This window comes from Anoplopoma fimbria, chromosome 1, assembly GCF_027596085.1.
Source record: "Anoplopoma fimbria isolate UVic2021 breed Golden Eagle Sablefish chromosome 1, Afim_UVic_2022, whole genome shotgun sequence".
NCBI classification, from domain to species: Eukaryota; Metazoa; Chordata; class Actinopteri; order Perciformes; family Anoplopomatidae; genus Anoplopoma; species Anoplopoma fimbria.
In genome coordinates this window covers 23,450,116-23,466,917 of record NC_072449.1, presented here as the reverse complement: position 1 = coordinate 23,466,917, position 16,802 = coordinate 23,450,116, and the positions used below count along the sequence as shown (strand labels likewise).

The 16,802-nt window shown below is 40.2% G+C and overlaps 1 protein-coding gene across 1 annotated transcript in view; it reads left to right on the top strand.

Moving 5' to 3' along the window:
- Window positions 1-2,260: 2,260 nt before the first annotated feature.
- Window positions 2,261-16,802, top strand: part of traf4a (tnf receptor-associated factor 4a) — a 35,121-nt gene continuing 20,579 nt past the window's right edge. The window contains exon 1 of the mRNA XM_054600015.1: window positions 2,261-2,403. Coding sequence (XP_054455990.1) covers window positions 2,261-2,403 — 143 coding nt within the window. The remainder of the gene's footprint in view (window positions 2,404-16,802) is intronic.

Here is a 16,802-nt window from a genome sequence, read left to right as displayed (position 1 = left end):
TGTAAACTGTAATCATAAGATGACCTAGACTGTAAACTGTAAATGCAGTGGAAGTATTTAAGTATTTAAGTATTAGTATCAAAATATAGAAGTAAAATGACTCATTGTGCAGAATGGCACATTTCAGAATAATACATATTATATTACCCTTTTATAATTTTGTGATGCATTAATATGTACATCACTGATGTTGCAGTTGGTAATTGAAGGGCTATTTTTTCTTATATACTTAATCCATAACATAATGCATCTTAATGTATTAGTTGATATTTGTTTACATTTGTTTTAATAATCTCAATCTACAAAGAAATTTAAGATGCCAAATAAATGTAGTGAAGTAAAAAGTACAATGTTTGCCTCTGAAATGTAGTGGAGTAAAAGAATAAAGTACCTTAAAATGGAATTACACAAGTAAACTACCTCAATTGTACTTACATGTAATTAAATGTACTGAGTATATACAAGTTAATATAACTTTGTTATATTTACATTTTATAGTGTTACAACTTGTATTGGCACACGAAAAGAAAGAATGATCCTCACAGGTGTCTGCCGGTTTCTGGATATCTGAAATGACATTTTGAACAGTTTAAAAAATGCAACCTATTTCACAGAATGTAATGTTTCCTGGGGGTGTCCGGAAACATAGAACGAGATCTCCTTATCATGACCGGAAATGTTGACTTTAAAATAATACAAGATATTAATCACCATCTTAAAATGAATAACTAACCTACAGTATAATGCTGGTTCTCTCAGTGAGAGTCAGATTACCTTTTCTTTTATTCTGCCTCCACACTCCCCATTGTTCTCCCATTAATCACCTGGTTTATTATGTAGTTTTCATACTGCTATTATCACTTGGTATGATTAGGGTAACTATAATTATATTTGATTATATATTACACTTATCATGTAGATTAATATCTATTTTTCTCCAACTGTATTCATCAAGATCCTGATTCAAAATCACATAATTGTACAAATATAATTTGAGGTTTTTTTTGCAGGTTATCATTATCCTTATTTATTGTTTTCTGAGGAAATGGATCCTCAACAGTGTTGTATTGTATGATGATGTAATGATGATGTAATCCAGTGGCAATACAGCAGGTGAAAGATTAAGCTAAAAATGTGGATGTGCTCTTTATTTCTACTGCCATAAAAGCATGCACAGTTTTGTTTTTTTGTGTAACAAAGTATGTGAGGTTTTATTTGTTATCATGTATAAATGCAACATTGTAACATAAAACACACTGAGATACATTACATTATTCATTGTGTGTCTGCTCTACCACTAGAGGGCACCTGTCACCTCTGACTGTCCTGTAGGCTCCTGTATTAGATCAATTGGACATTTCTTAAATATTTAATTGTCTTTGATACAAACAACAAAACCTTGCCCTACTCTAAATGTCCTTCTCATTACGACTACATATTTAATATCTCTTAAGCCGTGGCCAGCATGTGTGCACTAAATACACATATATGCTTGCATCTGTCAAATAATATACCTAATACATATTAATGCATGGAAAACAAACACTGTGTTTCATTAGCAGCCACACAAAAGCTCCAGTTAAAGCTCCATAATGAGAGATAATTAGGATAAAATAGTGTGAGCAGCGTTTCAGCTTCTTGACTCCTCCTGCGTGGATGAGGAGGAGGAGGAGGAGGAGGAGGAGGAGGAGGCGGGACTCGGTGCACCTAAACAGACGGAGGGGCTATGCATTGTGCTCAGTCTGTCAGTTCTGCATCCACTGAGGAGGAGGAGGTGGAGGAGGAGGAGACGAGGGCCACGCATTAACCCCGAGCAGTAAAACGTGCAGGGAGAGAGACAGAGAGAGAGAGAGAGAGAGAGAGAGGTTTTTTCCAGGACGGATCTGTGTCCATCTCCGCAGCGTTTCCTGGACGGCACCGCGTCGCTCTGTTGTTGCCACCAGTCGCCGAGGCTGCAGGAGGAAAAAACCGGGGAGGACTCGCCTCTCCAAAGCCCGATCGGTCGGTGGCGGAAGGGACGTGCTATGAAGCCCTCATCGGCTTAAACACAGCAGTGCAGATAAATAGCCCCGTTTTCAGGGGGGCTGGGGGGGGGGGGGGGGGAGGAGGAGGAGGAGGAAGAAGAAGAAGAAGTTCACAGAGGGGATCAAAGAGGACATTTGTACCTTTTTTTTTTTTTTTTTTTTAAACCTGCAGCTGAAGGCCGGGGAATTTTAATTTTTTTTTTTTTTTTTTTTTTACCCCCACGGAACCTGTAGCGATGCCCGGGTTTGATTACAAGTTTCTGGAAAAGCCAAAGAGACGGTTCCAGTGTCCGCTCTGCAGCAAGGCGATGCGGGAGCCGGTCCAAGTGTCTACCTGCGGACATCGGTTCTGTGACACCTGTCTGCAAGAATTCCTGAGGTAGGCTACGGTGTGTTTGTTGGGTGCGAGATCCACCTCTGTGCAGGCGAAACCGGGAGACCGCACCGCAGCCTCGGCTGGTTTCGGTCGAGCGACAGTAAATAAAGGATGTGTAGGTGTGTCCTCATCAGTCCTCACCTTACCTCGGAAGGGTTTAACATTCATTTTTAGCTGCACAAGGATTATGACACAGTGCATACGTCGGGGCCTGGCAAACAGCGCCTGCGTTGAATGAATGATTTCATGCCGTTATGAGCTACTGTGTCAACATGAAAACATGACCGATGAGCACCTTGTTTTGGATCAGTCATGCAGGTGCTTTTGTTGGACAGGTGGAGCATGCTGTCATTGTTCTGCTCAAAGGAGATGGCCTTTTGTTGTTGCTTCATCATCCGTGCTTCAAAAAAAAACAAAAAAAACGATGCTTACAATGATGCAAAGTATTATTTTGTGCTTTTGCAGTATTGACTAATTGGCTCTATACTGTGAAGGGACTTAGTGTTCATATATTTCATGTTGTTGTGGTGTCCTGCTAAGGGTCCCCGCCTCCCCATCCTGGCTGTGCTTTTGCCCTCAGGGTGGCTGAGTCTGCATGGGGTTGCTGGGTTGAGGATGATGAGTGTGTGTGTGTGTGTGTGTGTGTGTGTGTGTGTGTGTGTGTGTGTGTGTGTGTGTGTGTGTGTGTGTTGGAGAGTCTGCCCTTAGTCCAGGATTAGACGGATTCCTCCATTGGTGTCAGCCAGGGGGCCACTGAGGGACCTTTTACTCCGAGGTCAGCAGTCTGATAGACCCTCCCTCCTCCCTCCCAGCATCCCCTCACCTCCTCCTAATCTCCTCAACATTGAAGTCTGTGTTAAGACTTGTAGAAAGAAAGTCTTTGTTTTATCTTTAGGTGGACTGTCCAAAAACAGTCACAAACTAGCATAAACTAAAAGGAAACCAATAATAACAACAACAACTACCACACTTTAAATGCAAATTATCAACTTGTATCATGGACGTCTTAGACAGTGAGAGTGCAGGAATATTTTTGTGTTGTAATATTAAATCTATTAAAAGTAACCCTTTATAGGAGTTTGAAGAAAGATTCATCAATGTTATGTCTCGTTTACATTTTTCACGCAAAAATTCCAGATATTTATTTTGTATATGATTGTAAACTAAATATCTTAGGTTTTTCGAGAAAAGACACTGAAGGTCTGAAGATTTGATTGTGAAAGTTGTTTTGGTTTTCAGAAAGATCTTCATGTATTACACTGGATCTGACTCATATGAGTTCATTTTTTCTTGATTGACAGGCACGACACATTAATAAAAAAAATGCATTTCATTCATATGTTTTGAATGAACGTGGATATTCTTTATTTACACACAGAGCAACCATCCTGAGGTTGTCATATCTAGATAATATGGAGGAGCAGCTCCTTTGCATGAATCATATCAGGACTTCAGTGATGCGTTTGGAAAGGTAAAGAGAGGGAGACAAAACAGAAACGAACGGTGGTTTGCTTTATTTTTCTTTGAGAAACCCTTTTGAGAAGTTTAATCTCTTAAATATTCTTCAATATAGCATTTTAATATTGTCAAAGTCAGTTTTGCAGCTCTTAAAAGTGCTGTGTTTCTAGTTAGTAATTAACTCAATCTGACTGGTCTGCACTTATTTCAATAACAATTATTAAACCGTAACCAGCGCTAAAAAAGATCTTAAAATGTCTTCAGTTTCACTTGATGAATGATTCACTTGATGGTACCCTGAGAGAAACTCTTAAGCAAAAAATACTTTTGTAACCGACATTAAATCAGGACAGATAAATATCTAATTTAATCCATAAATATCAGAATAACAGTCTGCTTGTTAACAGGAGAAAGGTGGGGACGTGAATGAATGCTCTGAGTACATGAACCGCTGTGTCGTGCTTCTAAAGTCGTCAGGATATCTCCTCTTGCTCACTAGACAGCAGCAAATTGCATCTGGTTGAAAAGCAGACACTCAGATGAACAAAGAGAGCAAGGGAGGAACAGTGTTCACTGCTGATCAATAAGTTTGGCCCGGCGCTTTGTCTGCCTCATCTTGCCCGCCTCCGTCTTTGTCCTCCAGTTTATGCTCTTTTCATACTCCCACAGAATGACTGAATGTAACAAAATTTTCCAAACTTACGAAAGTTTTTTCGTTGAGTAACTCTTTTCTAGTGTTTGTTTGTGATGTCAGTGCAGATGTGAATGTGATTCTTAACTCTCTGACCTGCATGTAGATGTAACAACTGGTGCAACATCTGTGAGATCTGTACAGCTTCAATGTCTGCAAAAACCTGCAATAAGTTAAAAAGTGACATTTTAGATAAGAAGGCACGCTTCATGAAGGAGTTATAACTTTTGGCTTAGGGCGGTCCTCGACCAAAGAAACACTCTGTAAAAACTGATCTGTAAAACTGAGTTTCTCCATAAAGAATCACACAAAAGCACCACTTTAAATCTTGTGTTTACAAAAGATGTGCTCATAGGTTTCTTGGAAATAAGTCATTCAGCATGAAAAAACATAAAAAAACGACATAACAACTAAAGATATCATAGTTGGCGAAGACCAAAACGGCCAATCAGTGGACTAATCGACTGAGAGCGGGCAGTCCTATTGTAACTTTGGCTTTATTATTGAATACTACATCTTTATAACTTGTTATTAATCATTAACTTTTCAGTTACAAGGATTTATTTTTAAGTCCCTTTGACTGGTGAGATCGTTAAACCACTTTCAGCTATAGATTTAATGATTAAAAGTCTTTAATAATGAATTATCAACATTTGTAACTAAAGACTTCATGATCAAAACTCTTTATTTAACATGTATAGGCAAAGCATTGATAATTAAAACCATTTATAACTGTGTTATAACCAAATGGAAAGGATAAGCCAGTCAATGAGATATTTCCCAACTTAACATAGTCTTTTCATAAAGGGTGTCCCACAAACAAGTTTTACATCATTATATTAAATCATATTGTGCATCAGATAGTGGTGTTGAAATATCCAAACATGTTACAATCATTCAGACTTTTGAGATAATCAAAATGTATTTGCGCCACGGTGACATTATTACGCTCAAAGATAACAACTTGTTTCAGATGTTGCTTTAGTTACCAGTTCTTGATCCACTTCTCAGGTTGAATAAAGCTTAAATAGAAATTTCCATCAACAGTAAATTACATTTCAGCAGCTCTTCACTAGCTCTGACAAACAGAAACAAAGCTGCTCTGTCGCATCTTTAACTAACAAAGCGTGCCCGTTGAGGCCACTTTCAGCTCTCTTGACCATCGAGCGCGCGCATCTTTTTGTGAAGAGAGTTCAAGTTTATTGAGGCTGACAGACAGTAGTTAGCTAATGCTTCGCCTATTGTGCAACTAGGTTGATACTCTTCCCTGTAATTATTGAAGGCTGTGTAACATCCAGTCAGGGCTTGCCAGCCAACTCTGCTCACTTTCACCCTGACAGCTCTGTCGCCGTCTCCGGAGCTCGCTGCTCTGTTGCAACAAGACATGCAAGAATGCTACTGCATGGCATTTCTTCAGTGTTAATCATCCTTCCTCAACATAGTCCTCAATATTATCTCATTGGCAACACTAACTCCCCACATTTAGCAATCATAAGCAGCATGCAAGTGCTAAATAATAAATGGTTTATATCACACTTTAATGTAGTTTTAAAAATATGTTATTCTAAGCAGATATAAGTACATTTTAAGTGTTGAAATAATGTGTTGCATTAGTGACAACAAGTATAACTTCTCCTATGAAGACATATTTTACGTTATTACACAAATGAGATGAGGAGTTGTAGCTGTTAAGGAGTACAACTAAGGAGTACGGCTAACTTGTACATTAATACTCACTTATATCTGCTTAAAACCACATTTATTCAGTGTTTATATACTGCTTTTCAATGCTAAAGTGATACCCAATAAAGGGTTAATCCTGTATTTTCACCACGAAGGTTGTCAAAATAAACTTCTCTGAGAGGCACTAGAGGGAAACACAATTTTTTTTTTAACTTTCCCATGTCATGTGTCAGCGCTGAGAAGAGTGTGAGTGTGCCTTGTCTGTGTCCATAGGCATGTTAGCATGTGATGCCAATGGGCTGTGTTTCCGCTTTCAAGGAATGCTTTGAAATACTTCACAGTCTTGAAAGGCTGCCCCAGCACCAAGGGAGAGTCATGGGGCAAAAAGCAGCCCAGCCCTGCAGCTTTACTGCAATCAAATATGAGTCACATGGTTCAACAATTGAGGTCGACCAGGACCGCCTTTGTTTTAGCAACACTGCCTCTTTAATAATGGAGAATCAACACTTAATGGTATGTAACACAATTCCCTTCACTGTGTGTGGGCTAAGTAGCCCTCACACATGCCAGGCCTCATGGCTCATCAGTCCTGGGTCCACTGAGCCACAGTAATGCCATGCAATGTGACAGCAGCGTCTCTGTGGGGACGATGCAGTGCGGTGCCACGGCCTTGCCATGGGTGTAATTGGTTTGCTCGGCTCGGGAGCTTCTCCTTCCACGCAGTCGTGTAGTCCTGCAACTGCTGACTTAGCCAGAGTCACGAGGAACTACAAAGTGGGTTAATATGAGAATTTCTTCACGACTCGATTATTCAATGTCCAAAATCCTGTGGGGAGGGAGTAGTGTTGGAATTGGCTGTGATTCATTTTAACTTTGAGACATCATCTGTGTGTAGTGCCGTTATTTCTCTCCTCATTGATATAGGTGATACTCACTCTCCCACGCCTTTATAGTCTGAATGCCCTGATGCACAATCACCAACATCAAAAGTACGACAGCAGCAGTATGTCTTATTATAATGTGTGGGCAAGATTATCGATACTACTTTACGATCTGTGACCTCACGGTTATAATGTCCAACTAATAATTTTATTAATGGTTCATAAATCACTCAATCAGGGCTGCAACTAATTATAAATTTCACTTTCAACCAATCTGTTGGGCAATTTTCCAATAATTCGAATCAGTAAACCGTTTAGTCCATAAAATTTCCCCAAAAAAGTAAACAAGCCGGTCAAGATCTCACAAAAAGACCAAAAGGACCTCTTTTAAATGTCTAGTTTGATCCAAAAACCAAAGATACTCAATTTACATTGATATAAAACAGAGAAAAGCAGCAAATGCTCACATTAGGAGTAGCCACGATCAAGTATTGTTGCAAGACAAACAACTTGATCAGTTCATTGATTGTCACAATTGTTGCAGAGTCTATTTAATGCAGTAATAAATGTCATTAATCCTTTAATTAACACTTGCTCTAATAATTCATAAAGTCTGCACTTACACATGTTAATAGGTTGTCAGTGATAGTTGAGGAGATTGACACCACTCTCATGTTTGCACAGTAAATATGCGGTCAGCAACTGTTGGTTAGATTAGCTTAGCACAAAGACTGGAAACAGGAGCAAACAGCTGTCAGATCTAGTTTGTTTAGTTTGTACACAAACCAGAGTGTAAAAAAACACAATTTGTCACTGCTCTGGCGAATGAATAATCCTCATAAACCCACAACTTGACATTTTTTACATTTCAAATATTGATTACATGAATGATATATCTTAATGAGCTTTAGAAGTGCTTTTAGGTGGATTATGTTTCTTTCAGAGAGGGCAAGGCTAGCTTTTCCCCTCTGTTTCCTGTCTTTTATGCTACGCTAAGATAACAGCTGGCTGTAGCTTCATAATGACTGTACAAACATGAGAGTGGTATCAATCTTCTCAATTCTTGGCAAGACAGGAAATACCCTCAATGTTACAGAGCTCAAAAGACACTTGTTCTGCTGGAGGATAGACACTTTATATACCACAAAGGTTATTTAGATTAATAACTGATCTGTAAAGCTTTAGAAAGTGATTTATTGACCATTAAAACACCAAATAAAGGGTGATTTGTTAGAAAGTAGTCCCATAAAAATCAAACGTCAGATCTTAAAGGCATTTGGCTCTGTCATCATGTGATAATCAAGGTTTTTTTCTCTCCTTTTAAACACATGATGAATCCACTTCTATCCATTGTGCACGCAGCCGTGCAGAAGGATGTATAGAGAGGCACTTTGGGCGTTTTTTAAAGGGCTAAATGGAGCTGTGTTGCATTGGTGCCCAATGTTGTGTGTAAGTCTGCCACTTGAGGCAGCTGGGGCTTTGTGTCTCAGTGGGTATCTGTATCTGAATGGGAGCAATGCCATGGATGGCTGATGAATGACTGTGTGTTCATTAACATCCCCGTCCCTCAGTCCCATCACAGAGACATTCACAGTCCCCTGCAGGTGTCCGCAGGCCGCACAGGCATCCTGGGTCCAGATCCGGAGAGTTTAGAGGGGTTTCTGCTGTCCCATCCTGTCTCTGACGACAACGGTGGTCAGTGAGCTGCACACACAGAGAGATGTTGTGTTTAGCTGAGTGAAAGCCCTCAGGCCTCCGCTCTACACTTTGGGCTCTGTAAATCCTTCTTAGTGGTGTTCACTGAGGCTGCTGTCAGCTGATGAACTTGGGGTGACAGAGCTGGAAACAGCCCAGTAAGTTTGACCACATCAATGCATAGAGGGAGACACTCCCTGGGAGAAGAGATACAGCAGTGTTTGTCTGGGAAAAGAACAGTCAGTACTCTATACTCTCTCAATGTACCGTCACCTCCATGATGTGCCCTACCTGTAGAGTCAAGAGACAAACAAAACCACAGCTACTGTAAAGTTGTGCCGCCCACTCGTTGCTTTTATTGCAGCGACGGAATGTTCCTGAACTTTACCCGTCATCTCATCATGGACTTTGAAACTAATGATCATATGAGAAGTCGCTTATTTTTAAAGTTTAACATGGATGTTTACTTCCTGATTCTTTAAATGTATTACTACCTGAATTGGAAATGGAGTTCCTGAAGCAAAGGGATTTATTCAAAATATGTCTTTGAGTCATGGAGTTTGGTTCAGTGTAGGCATTATAAAAAACGCCTGCAGCTAACAGCCATTAGGTTCTTTTCATTGCTGATTAATCTTCCAATTACTGTTTTTTTTAACTAACTGTATCCATGTCAAAAAAAAAGGTTTATTATTATGGTTTTATCCAAAAACCCAAAGATATTGTGTATTGTTTACGTTTTTGCTTAAAAAATGAACAAAATGATTAATCTGTCATCTAAAAAGTTGCTAAACTTTGTGTCAGATCATGTATGAACAGGGATGCAGATTAAAGGAGGCACTGCACTCAATCTGAAAATGAAAGCCTGAGAATGAAATCCAAACAAACAACAGGAAACAAGTCTTAATCACAGTATTTTATGGGTGTAAGGAAATTGATGTTGACATTGGTTGGCCAGCAATTTCCCATGTTAAGAAAGCCCCCCCCCCCCTCCAAAACAAACCTCAAACTGCAACTTTTGACCCAGAACCTGGTTTGAAATGAGTGAACTCTCACTTTGTGTCAACCTCAGAGAAGGTAGATTATCAGTTTTTTCTGGGTTTTCTGGCTAACACCATGGTAAATGACACATGAGCCCATTTGAAGATTGTTTACATGCCCTGATTTGCCTGTAAACTTTCCCACCATGGTTTGAAGTAAAGACAACTAAAGGACATTTGTGGAGGAAACTTCCCATAACTTAATAGCCCTATTCTTGTCATTTCCACACAGATGGATTTAAGCCGGCTTGTTTTAGGATAAGGTAATTTGCAGTGGGTCTCCTGGGAGGAAGCAGAGAGGCTTTAGAGATGCAGCTGTGATGATGACATCGCTGAGAGAAAGTGACCTGACCATTTCACACAGCTGCAGAGTTCCAGAAAAGATGTTATTGTGAGACTCGTATTGTGACAGCTGTTTGAATTTAAAGAAACGAGAGTGAGACACTTGTGACTCTCAGAGGATGGAGGGGCATTTAAAACGTCTTAGGTGGATTTACTCATTGAGTTGTTTCAGCCTCTCCGTGCTTCGCTTTCAGGTCACATCATCTGTCTGCTGCGAGGGAGTTTATTAGACGCCACCAGTTCAAGCATAATTCATTGCTTTTGAAGGACCTCTGAAAGTGGCTGCTTGTTTGAAACTCAAGCAAAACATTTCAGCCACAGCTTCAGACAAAAATACATCCTAAATGCTTTAGCATGTACAAGAACTTTAAGCCTCTACTCGACTTCTACATGACCCCTAACTCATTTGTCCAAATCAATTTACAACACATCGTGTCCTTTCTTTGACATGTTGTTGAGAAGGATGTGGAAGTTTAGACGAAAGGCAATTTGTGTTTTTACAGAAAGTCATAAAGCAGTGACTCAACATCCACACACCGGAATCATTTGCAGAGAACAACTTTAAAATGACTGCAATTAGTTTGACTTCATGTTACATGAAGAGAGCTGAACTCATCATCACCGGGTGGTTTCGGTTGTTGCGGAGTATGGTCGGAAATATTGTAGCTTTTGTGGAATTTAGCAAAATAAATCTACATTTGGTCATTAGTTTAAACTCTGGGTCTTCAGGATGAGACTTTATTTTTCAGATTTCAATTTCTGAAGGTGGTTTACTTAAAGGGAATTCAGGGTTTACTACAACTTTGGCATTATTGTTGTACCTTTAACTGTCATTTCTACACCTTATAATGACACTATATTCCCTAAATTAGTAGCTGAGATCTGGGAACATGACCAGGCAAGAAATAGATTATAAACAAGATTACTTAAACCCCGGTCATTAATGTCACTGAATGAGCAGCAGCAGCAGTATAAATGCAACTCCCTATAAGAGCCAGTTATAGACATGCCTCAACTTGCCTCTATAAGAGGTCCTTTAAATGAATCTTGCAGCCTTTTGGGGCCAAACAAAGATGGAAAACATTCCAGCTATGCAGCGAAGCACCTTGCCCCTCACACAGCCAGCATGCTGGGACCAAGCCGCCAAACCCAGCCCTGCTGCTGCTGCTGCTGCTGCTGCTACTGGACTGCAGCCAGTTGGCCCAGATCTGAGCAGCATGGCTAGTGCTTACACATGCCTGGGTATGCATGCTATGTGAAACAGCTTAGATCAAGGTATGGTTATCATAACAAGAGCATGCTCTCTGCCTGCTCCCACAAAATTTGCTAGTCTCTCCAGAAGGTTCGTAGTTGGGGTGTTAAACTACAGAATATACTGAAAGCATGAGAAACATTTTTCAGTTCAAAACCATTTCAGTGCTCGATCTGGCTTCTTCTGCGCTCTGCTCCCCATCGTACTAACTGACCCCCCCTCAATCTGTTTGTCTAGTGCACAGGTCACTGAACCAGCTAGAAAGCTGACTGTGAATATGCACACAGCAGCACACACATGTTCAAGCTCCCACAGAAATTATTCCAGCTGGATGCTTTTTGTTTTTCCAGATCTGCGTCAAATATTTGGGCATTACTGAATGCCCAAAACAGGGTGTTCAGGAGTAAGACACCATTAGTTGATTAGGTGATTCAACAGAAACTTAAATGGCAGCTACTTTGATTATTACTTTAATGTCACTTTAAGTCATTTATATATATATATATATTATATCAAAACATTCCCTTGTATCAGCTTCTGAATTGTGAGCTTGCTTTTCTTTGTCTTATATGATAGTTGTATATCTGTGGGTTTTGGACTGACAAAGCTATTTAAAGACGTCACCTTTTTTATTTTCAAATTTATGTTTTCTGACATTTTATAGATCAAATGACTAATGGGTTAATTGAGGATTCATTCATAAAATAATAAAACTAATTGTTAGGGCTACCAACAATTACCGCTCCCACTTATATAGGGAATGGAGTCAGGAAATGACTTGCATCAGTCATTTCCAAAATGAATCAGTCATAAGCTAATTTCTCTTGAATTTGAGACAAACTGATGATTGTAATGGAAATAATGTCATGTTATTATTCCATGAGGTGAAGCTTACACATACTTGACCCCCATCTAGCATAGCGTGAGAAAGTACCTAGATTGCGGCACATTCCAATTTATCATAAACACACTGATCCTGCAATATTTCCACTTTATCTGTTATAATGCAAGAAGCTGCTGTGGTGCTTGTGCAGAGGTCTCATCTGTATAAGGGGGCCATCCTCACCATCAGGCTGCAGAGTGACCGCTGCAGTGGTTGCTGAGCTGACAGGCCGGCATATGAGGAATCTGAGTCCGAGGTCTGAAAGGGAAGCAGCTGGGAGTGGAGCAGAGAGCGCAGGGAAGTGGGCGTCTCACTGCCGAGGCACCTGTCCTCAGTGAAAGGCTCCTCTGTAGAGCTGAACAGGTGTCGGCAGAGCAGTTAAGCCCTTCACTTGAGGCGAACACACTCTGAATTATAGTCATTTATCCACCGGGGCCCCGTCAATGTTAAGGTCATTGCCCAGTTGCCCCTCAGCCTTCCCGCTTCCTTCCTTCCTGCCAAGACTCTTCTGCCTTCATCTCATCAGCTGGGCTGTTTACTGTGGTGGTCCTTTAACCAAACAGCTCAATGACTCTGTCAAGTACACTAACTCCCTTGTGTTGTGTCTCGCAGCTCATTCTCACATATGTCAACACGTTAATGCTCTGAACCAACTCCTTCCTCCCTCTGCACAAGCCAACTATTGATCCCATGAAAGGGCCGCACAGGAAGTCGCTCTGTCAGGTGCATGTCCAGATGGATCATTTAGTAACCTTATTCAGCGTGAGGGGGCGCTTGTTTTCTAGACTTTCTCAGGCCACCAACCGTAGAGATGGCACAGGATTGGCTGATTGTTGTGGTGTATTGACAAACGGGCCCCTTACTTGGCAACTTATTATTGTTTTCATTACTGATTCAACTGCTGGTGACTTTCATGATGTATCTGTCAAAGGTTTGGTCAATAAAATTAAATAAAATAGCAAAAGAAAAGAAAAATAACCCAATTTACATCTTCAAATTGCTTGTTTTGTCAGACCAAAAGTCAAAAACCAAAGTAATCTACCTATATCAATTGACAAAAGAAAAACAGAAAATTTTGAAACTGTAATGAAACAAACAACTCGGTGGTGCTCACACTGCCTTTAAAGCATTGCATAAAATTTGACGGAAAAAAGATAAAAATTGCATTGTCCTCTTTGTGATTCATTCTTACGAGAAATAGGTGACGAATCTAATTGTTGCTAATTCCTCTTTTTGTTTTCCTCTTTGCTCCCCCTCTGCTTTTTTTATGCGCTGATTGAAAAATCTTGTCATTTATCTCATTGTTGCTCCCAGCAACAACGGCAGGTTGAAGAATTCATGCTAGACGAACAATGCAGCTGAGGCGTTTTGAAACAAAGGAGGCGATTTGACGTCAGCACCTCGCCTCGCTGAACAAAGACATTGCATCCACAAAGCAGAGAAGTGGACAACTGCAGGCGGCGCAGCTCTGAGCTGGCTCACAGTCAGTCAGAGGAGGGCATGTACAGGCCGGGGGTGGTTTTCTGTATCGTTTTAATCTACTGTACATGTAGGCCGAACCTCCACAGATTCAGGCTGATAAGGAAAAACTGGAGCCGCAGCATGTCTGAGATTATAACAGCTGATACTAAGAGCAGTGATTGTTTGTTTTTTGTGAATTATTGCATGTGTCTGTGTGTCCTCACTGTCTGCCAACTGTTCACACACACACACACACACACACACACACACACACACACACACACACACACACACACACACACACACACACACACACACACACCTAAAAAGCCGTCACCTTCCCTCCCAGTTACCATGGACACAAAAGCACAGGACCTAAAATTGTCACTGCCACTGATGTGCACACCTCACAAGCCTGAATCAGTTAACTGACAAATCAGGAAAAGGAGCTTTTCTGCTAGCAGTTAAATAGGAATAAAAATGAGTCCAAAGTAGAAATTCACATTATATAACGCTGTTTTCTTTTAGGATATCTGAGAGGGAAGTGAGCCGTCAGTTTGACTAGTTTTTGGAGGTTAGCATCGAGGAAGAAAGACGAAGTTGAGAGGAAAAAAAGTTTTTCTGCCTGAGAGGAACACAAGTGACTTATGACACATCAGACTCATGGCTGTGCTTCCCGCACTCGGCTCTGATAACGGTGGATCACAGTGAGGCATTTCACAGACTTTGACAAGGGGAAATCCAAATCATTATCCCATCTCCATTCTATCTTCAGTTCACTGTGACCTGGTTAAGTCCAAGTGATGCAAAAAACCAATGCGCTTATCAGTTTCATAACTTCTAAAACAATCAATGAGTCATTGTGTCGACACATAAAAAAACATTATCTGTCTTTTTTCTTAAGGATTCTGTAGAATTGTACCTCCTCCATCTCTAGCAAATTAATGAATGTGTCACAGAGGGCAATTCACATATTTCTCCTTTGCTTGTGGGATCGGACTAAAATAACTTCCACAGTAAAGCTGATAATGGTTTACCCACACCTGCTATCTCACGCACGCACAGCAGGTCAGCCCGAGAGGTGTGTTTGAGTACTTATCTATGAATGACAGGACAGAAAAGGCTGCTGGTTATTAACTGCAGACCTGCTCTTTTATGGTTACCAGCGGTTTGATAGAGTTTGTGCTCAAAGATCCAACCACTAAAAAGAAACAATGATGGATATACTTGTAACAGAGCAAACAAGTCAAATGTAGTGCAATTTTTTTTATCAGATATACAGAGAATCAGCAAAAAAAAAATGCTTATCTTCATTGGTGCCCACAGATCTGATGTTTTGTCTGTCAACATTTTTTGTTTCTTTATCGGACGTTTAAGTCACATGCTTCAGGTACAACAGGATTTGTATGTTTTCATTGCACCTCGTCACATTTTGTGTTTATCGCAGTTTGACGCATTTTTTTGTGACTACAAATTGAAAATGTTCATTTAACAGCATAAAAACAGATTGATACATCACAGATTCAGTACATCATGTAAAACAATATAAAGGTGCAGCAATAAAAACAGGATAATGAAACTCTTGTAGCATCGAGCAAGCAAGAATCATTTTGTGAAGCGGATTGAATCAAGTAAGTTGTTGGCATGATTGCAGATCTTGGGTTACATTTCCTTTTCCAGTGCACGGGGTGAACAGGTTCAGGTTAATTAAAAGATCTGTTGTCCATAAGATATTACTGGTTGGAGGGATTATCTGCACTGCCCACCTGCTGCTGTCGGCCGCAGAGAATCCCATGCAGAAATGAGGAGAGAAAATCTGCCTTCGTGGACATGATATAAGTTCTATTGGTCTGTTTTTTTTTTTATTTGTTCGTAGATATTGTGTTGTTTTCCCTCTCAGCTTGTTTACAACTGACTTGTGCTCCACATATTTTCAAAGAAGTGACAATCACTGTGAAACAAAAACAATTGTTTTAATTGAATGGTGATGAAAGCAGTGCCTCTCTCAGGCTCTTTCCCCAGAGGCGTGCAGTAGATAAAAAAAGAAAAAAAACTGTCCTCTTTGTCTTCTGGATGGGTTTTGGCATCGAGAGCAGACTCCTTAAACGAGAGGAGTGAAGGGCTTATGAATTGCCATAAAACTTGATCCATGGTAAATACATGCAAAGCAGCCGCCTATCCTTTTCCTCCTCTGGTGTCATGAGCTCATGTGTCTATAGGTGCTGCTAAATAGTGAAACTTTACCTCAAAATGGCCTTTGATTGATGCCTTTCCTCTGGTGGCCAACAGCAGGGTAAGTTCTCTTAAAAGAGAAACTGTCTCTCTGGGCCTCTGGGCTGAGTGAAACAGATCTTGGTGGTTTTGAAACTCGTAAAACAAACCCCACAGAGAGCATCAGGAGGTCGTTACGCAGCAATAATGAGACATTCGAACCAGCTAACAAGCCATTGGCATATTCCTCTTCATTCTTCCACAGGAGTTAAGACCAGTGTGACAAAAAAGGCATTTTGGCAGTTAATTCATACTGAAATCCACACCGCTTAATTTAGGAAACAGCTTGAGAATTATCCTGCTAAGGGATGACTTCACACACGGCGTCTTAATTGGTTAAAGGAGCATGAAACCTTTGGATGTAAAATCCTTTTTTAAATTTTAATGGCTTTTTAACACAAACGCCTTGTGGGATTTTGTGTCCGGATTTATTTATTTTCTTTATCTTTCTTTACAGTGAGGGAGGAAGTAGAGAGACTCCATTAAAGCTCCATCCTGTCTTGACTGATGGAGGTTTCATATTTCATAATTGCACCTCCTCTCTGGATGCTTGAACAAAAACTTGCCTGGCGTTTAAATACAGGACAAGATATATTTATCTGCTACTATCCTTTCTAATCAGAGAAAGTTTGTTTAAATGAAATAGTTTGTGATAGCGAATAGTTTATCTCATTATTTACAGGGCATTAACCTCTTCACTATCAACCATCTGTCACATCAACAACAATGTTATCTTAAGCAAAAGTCT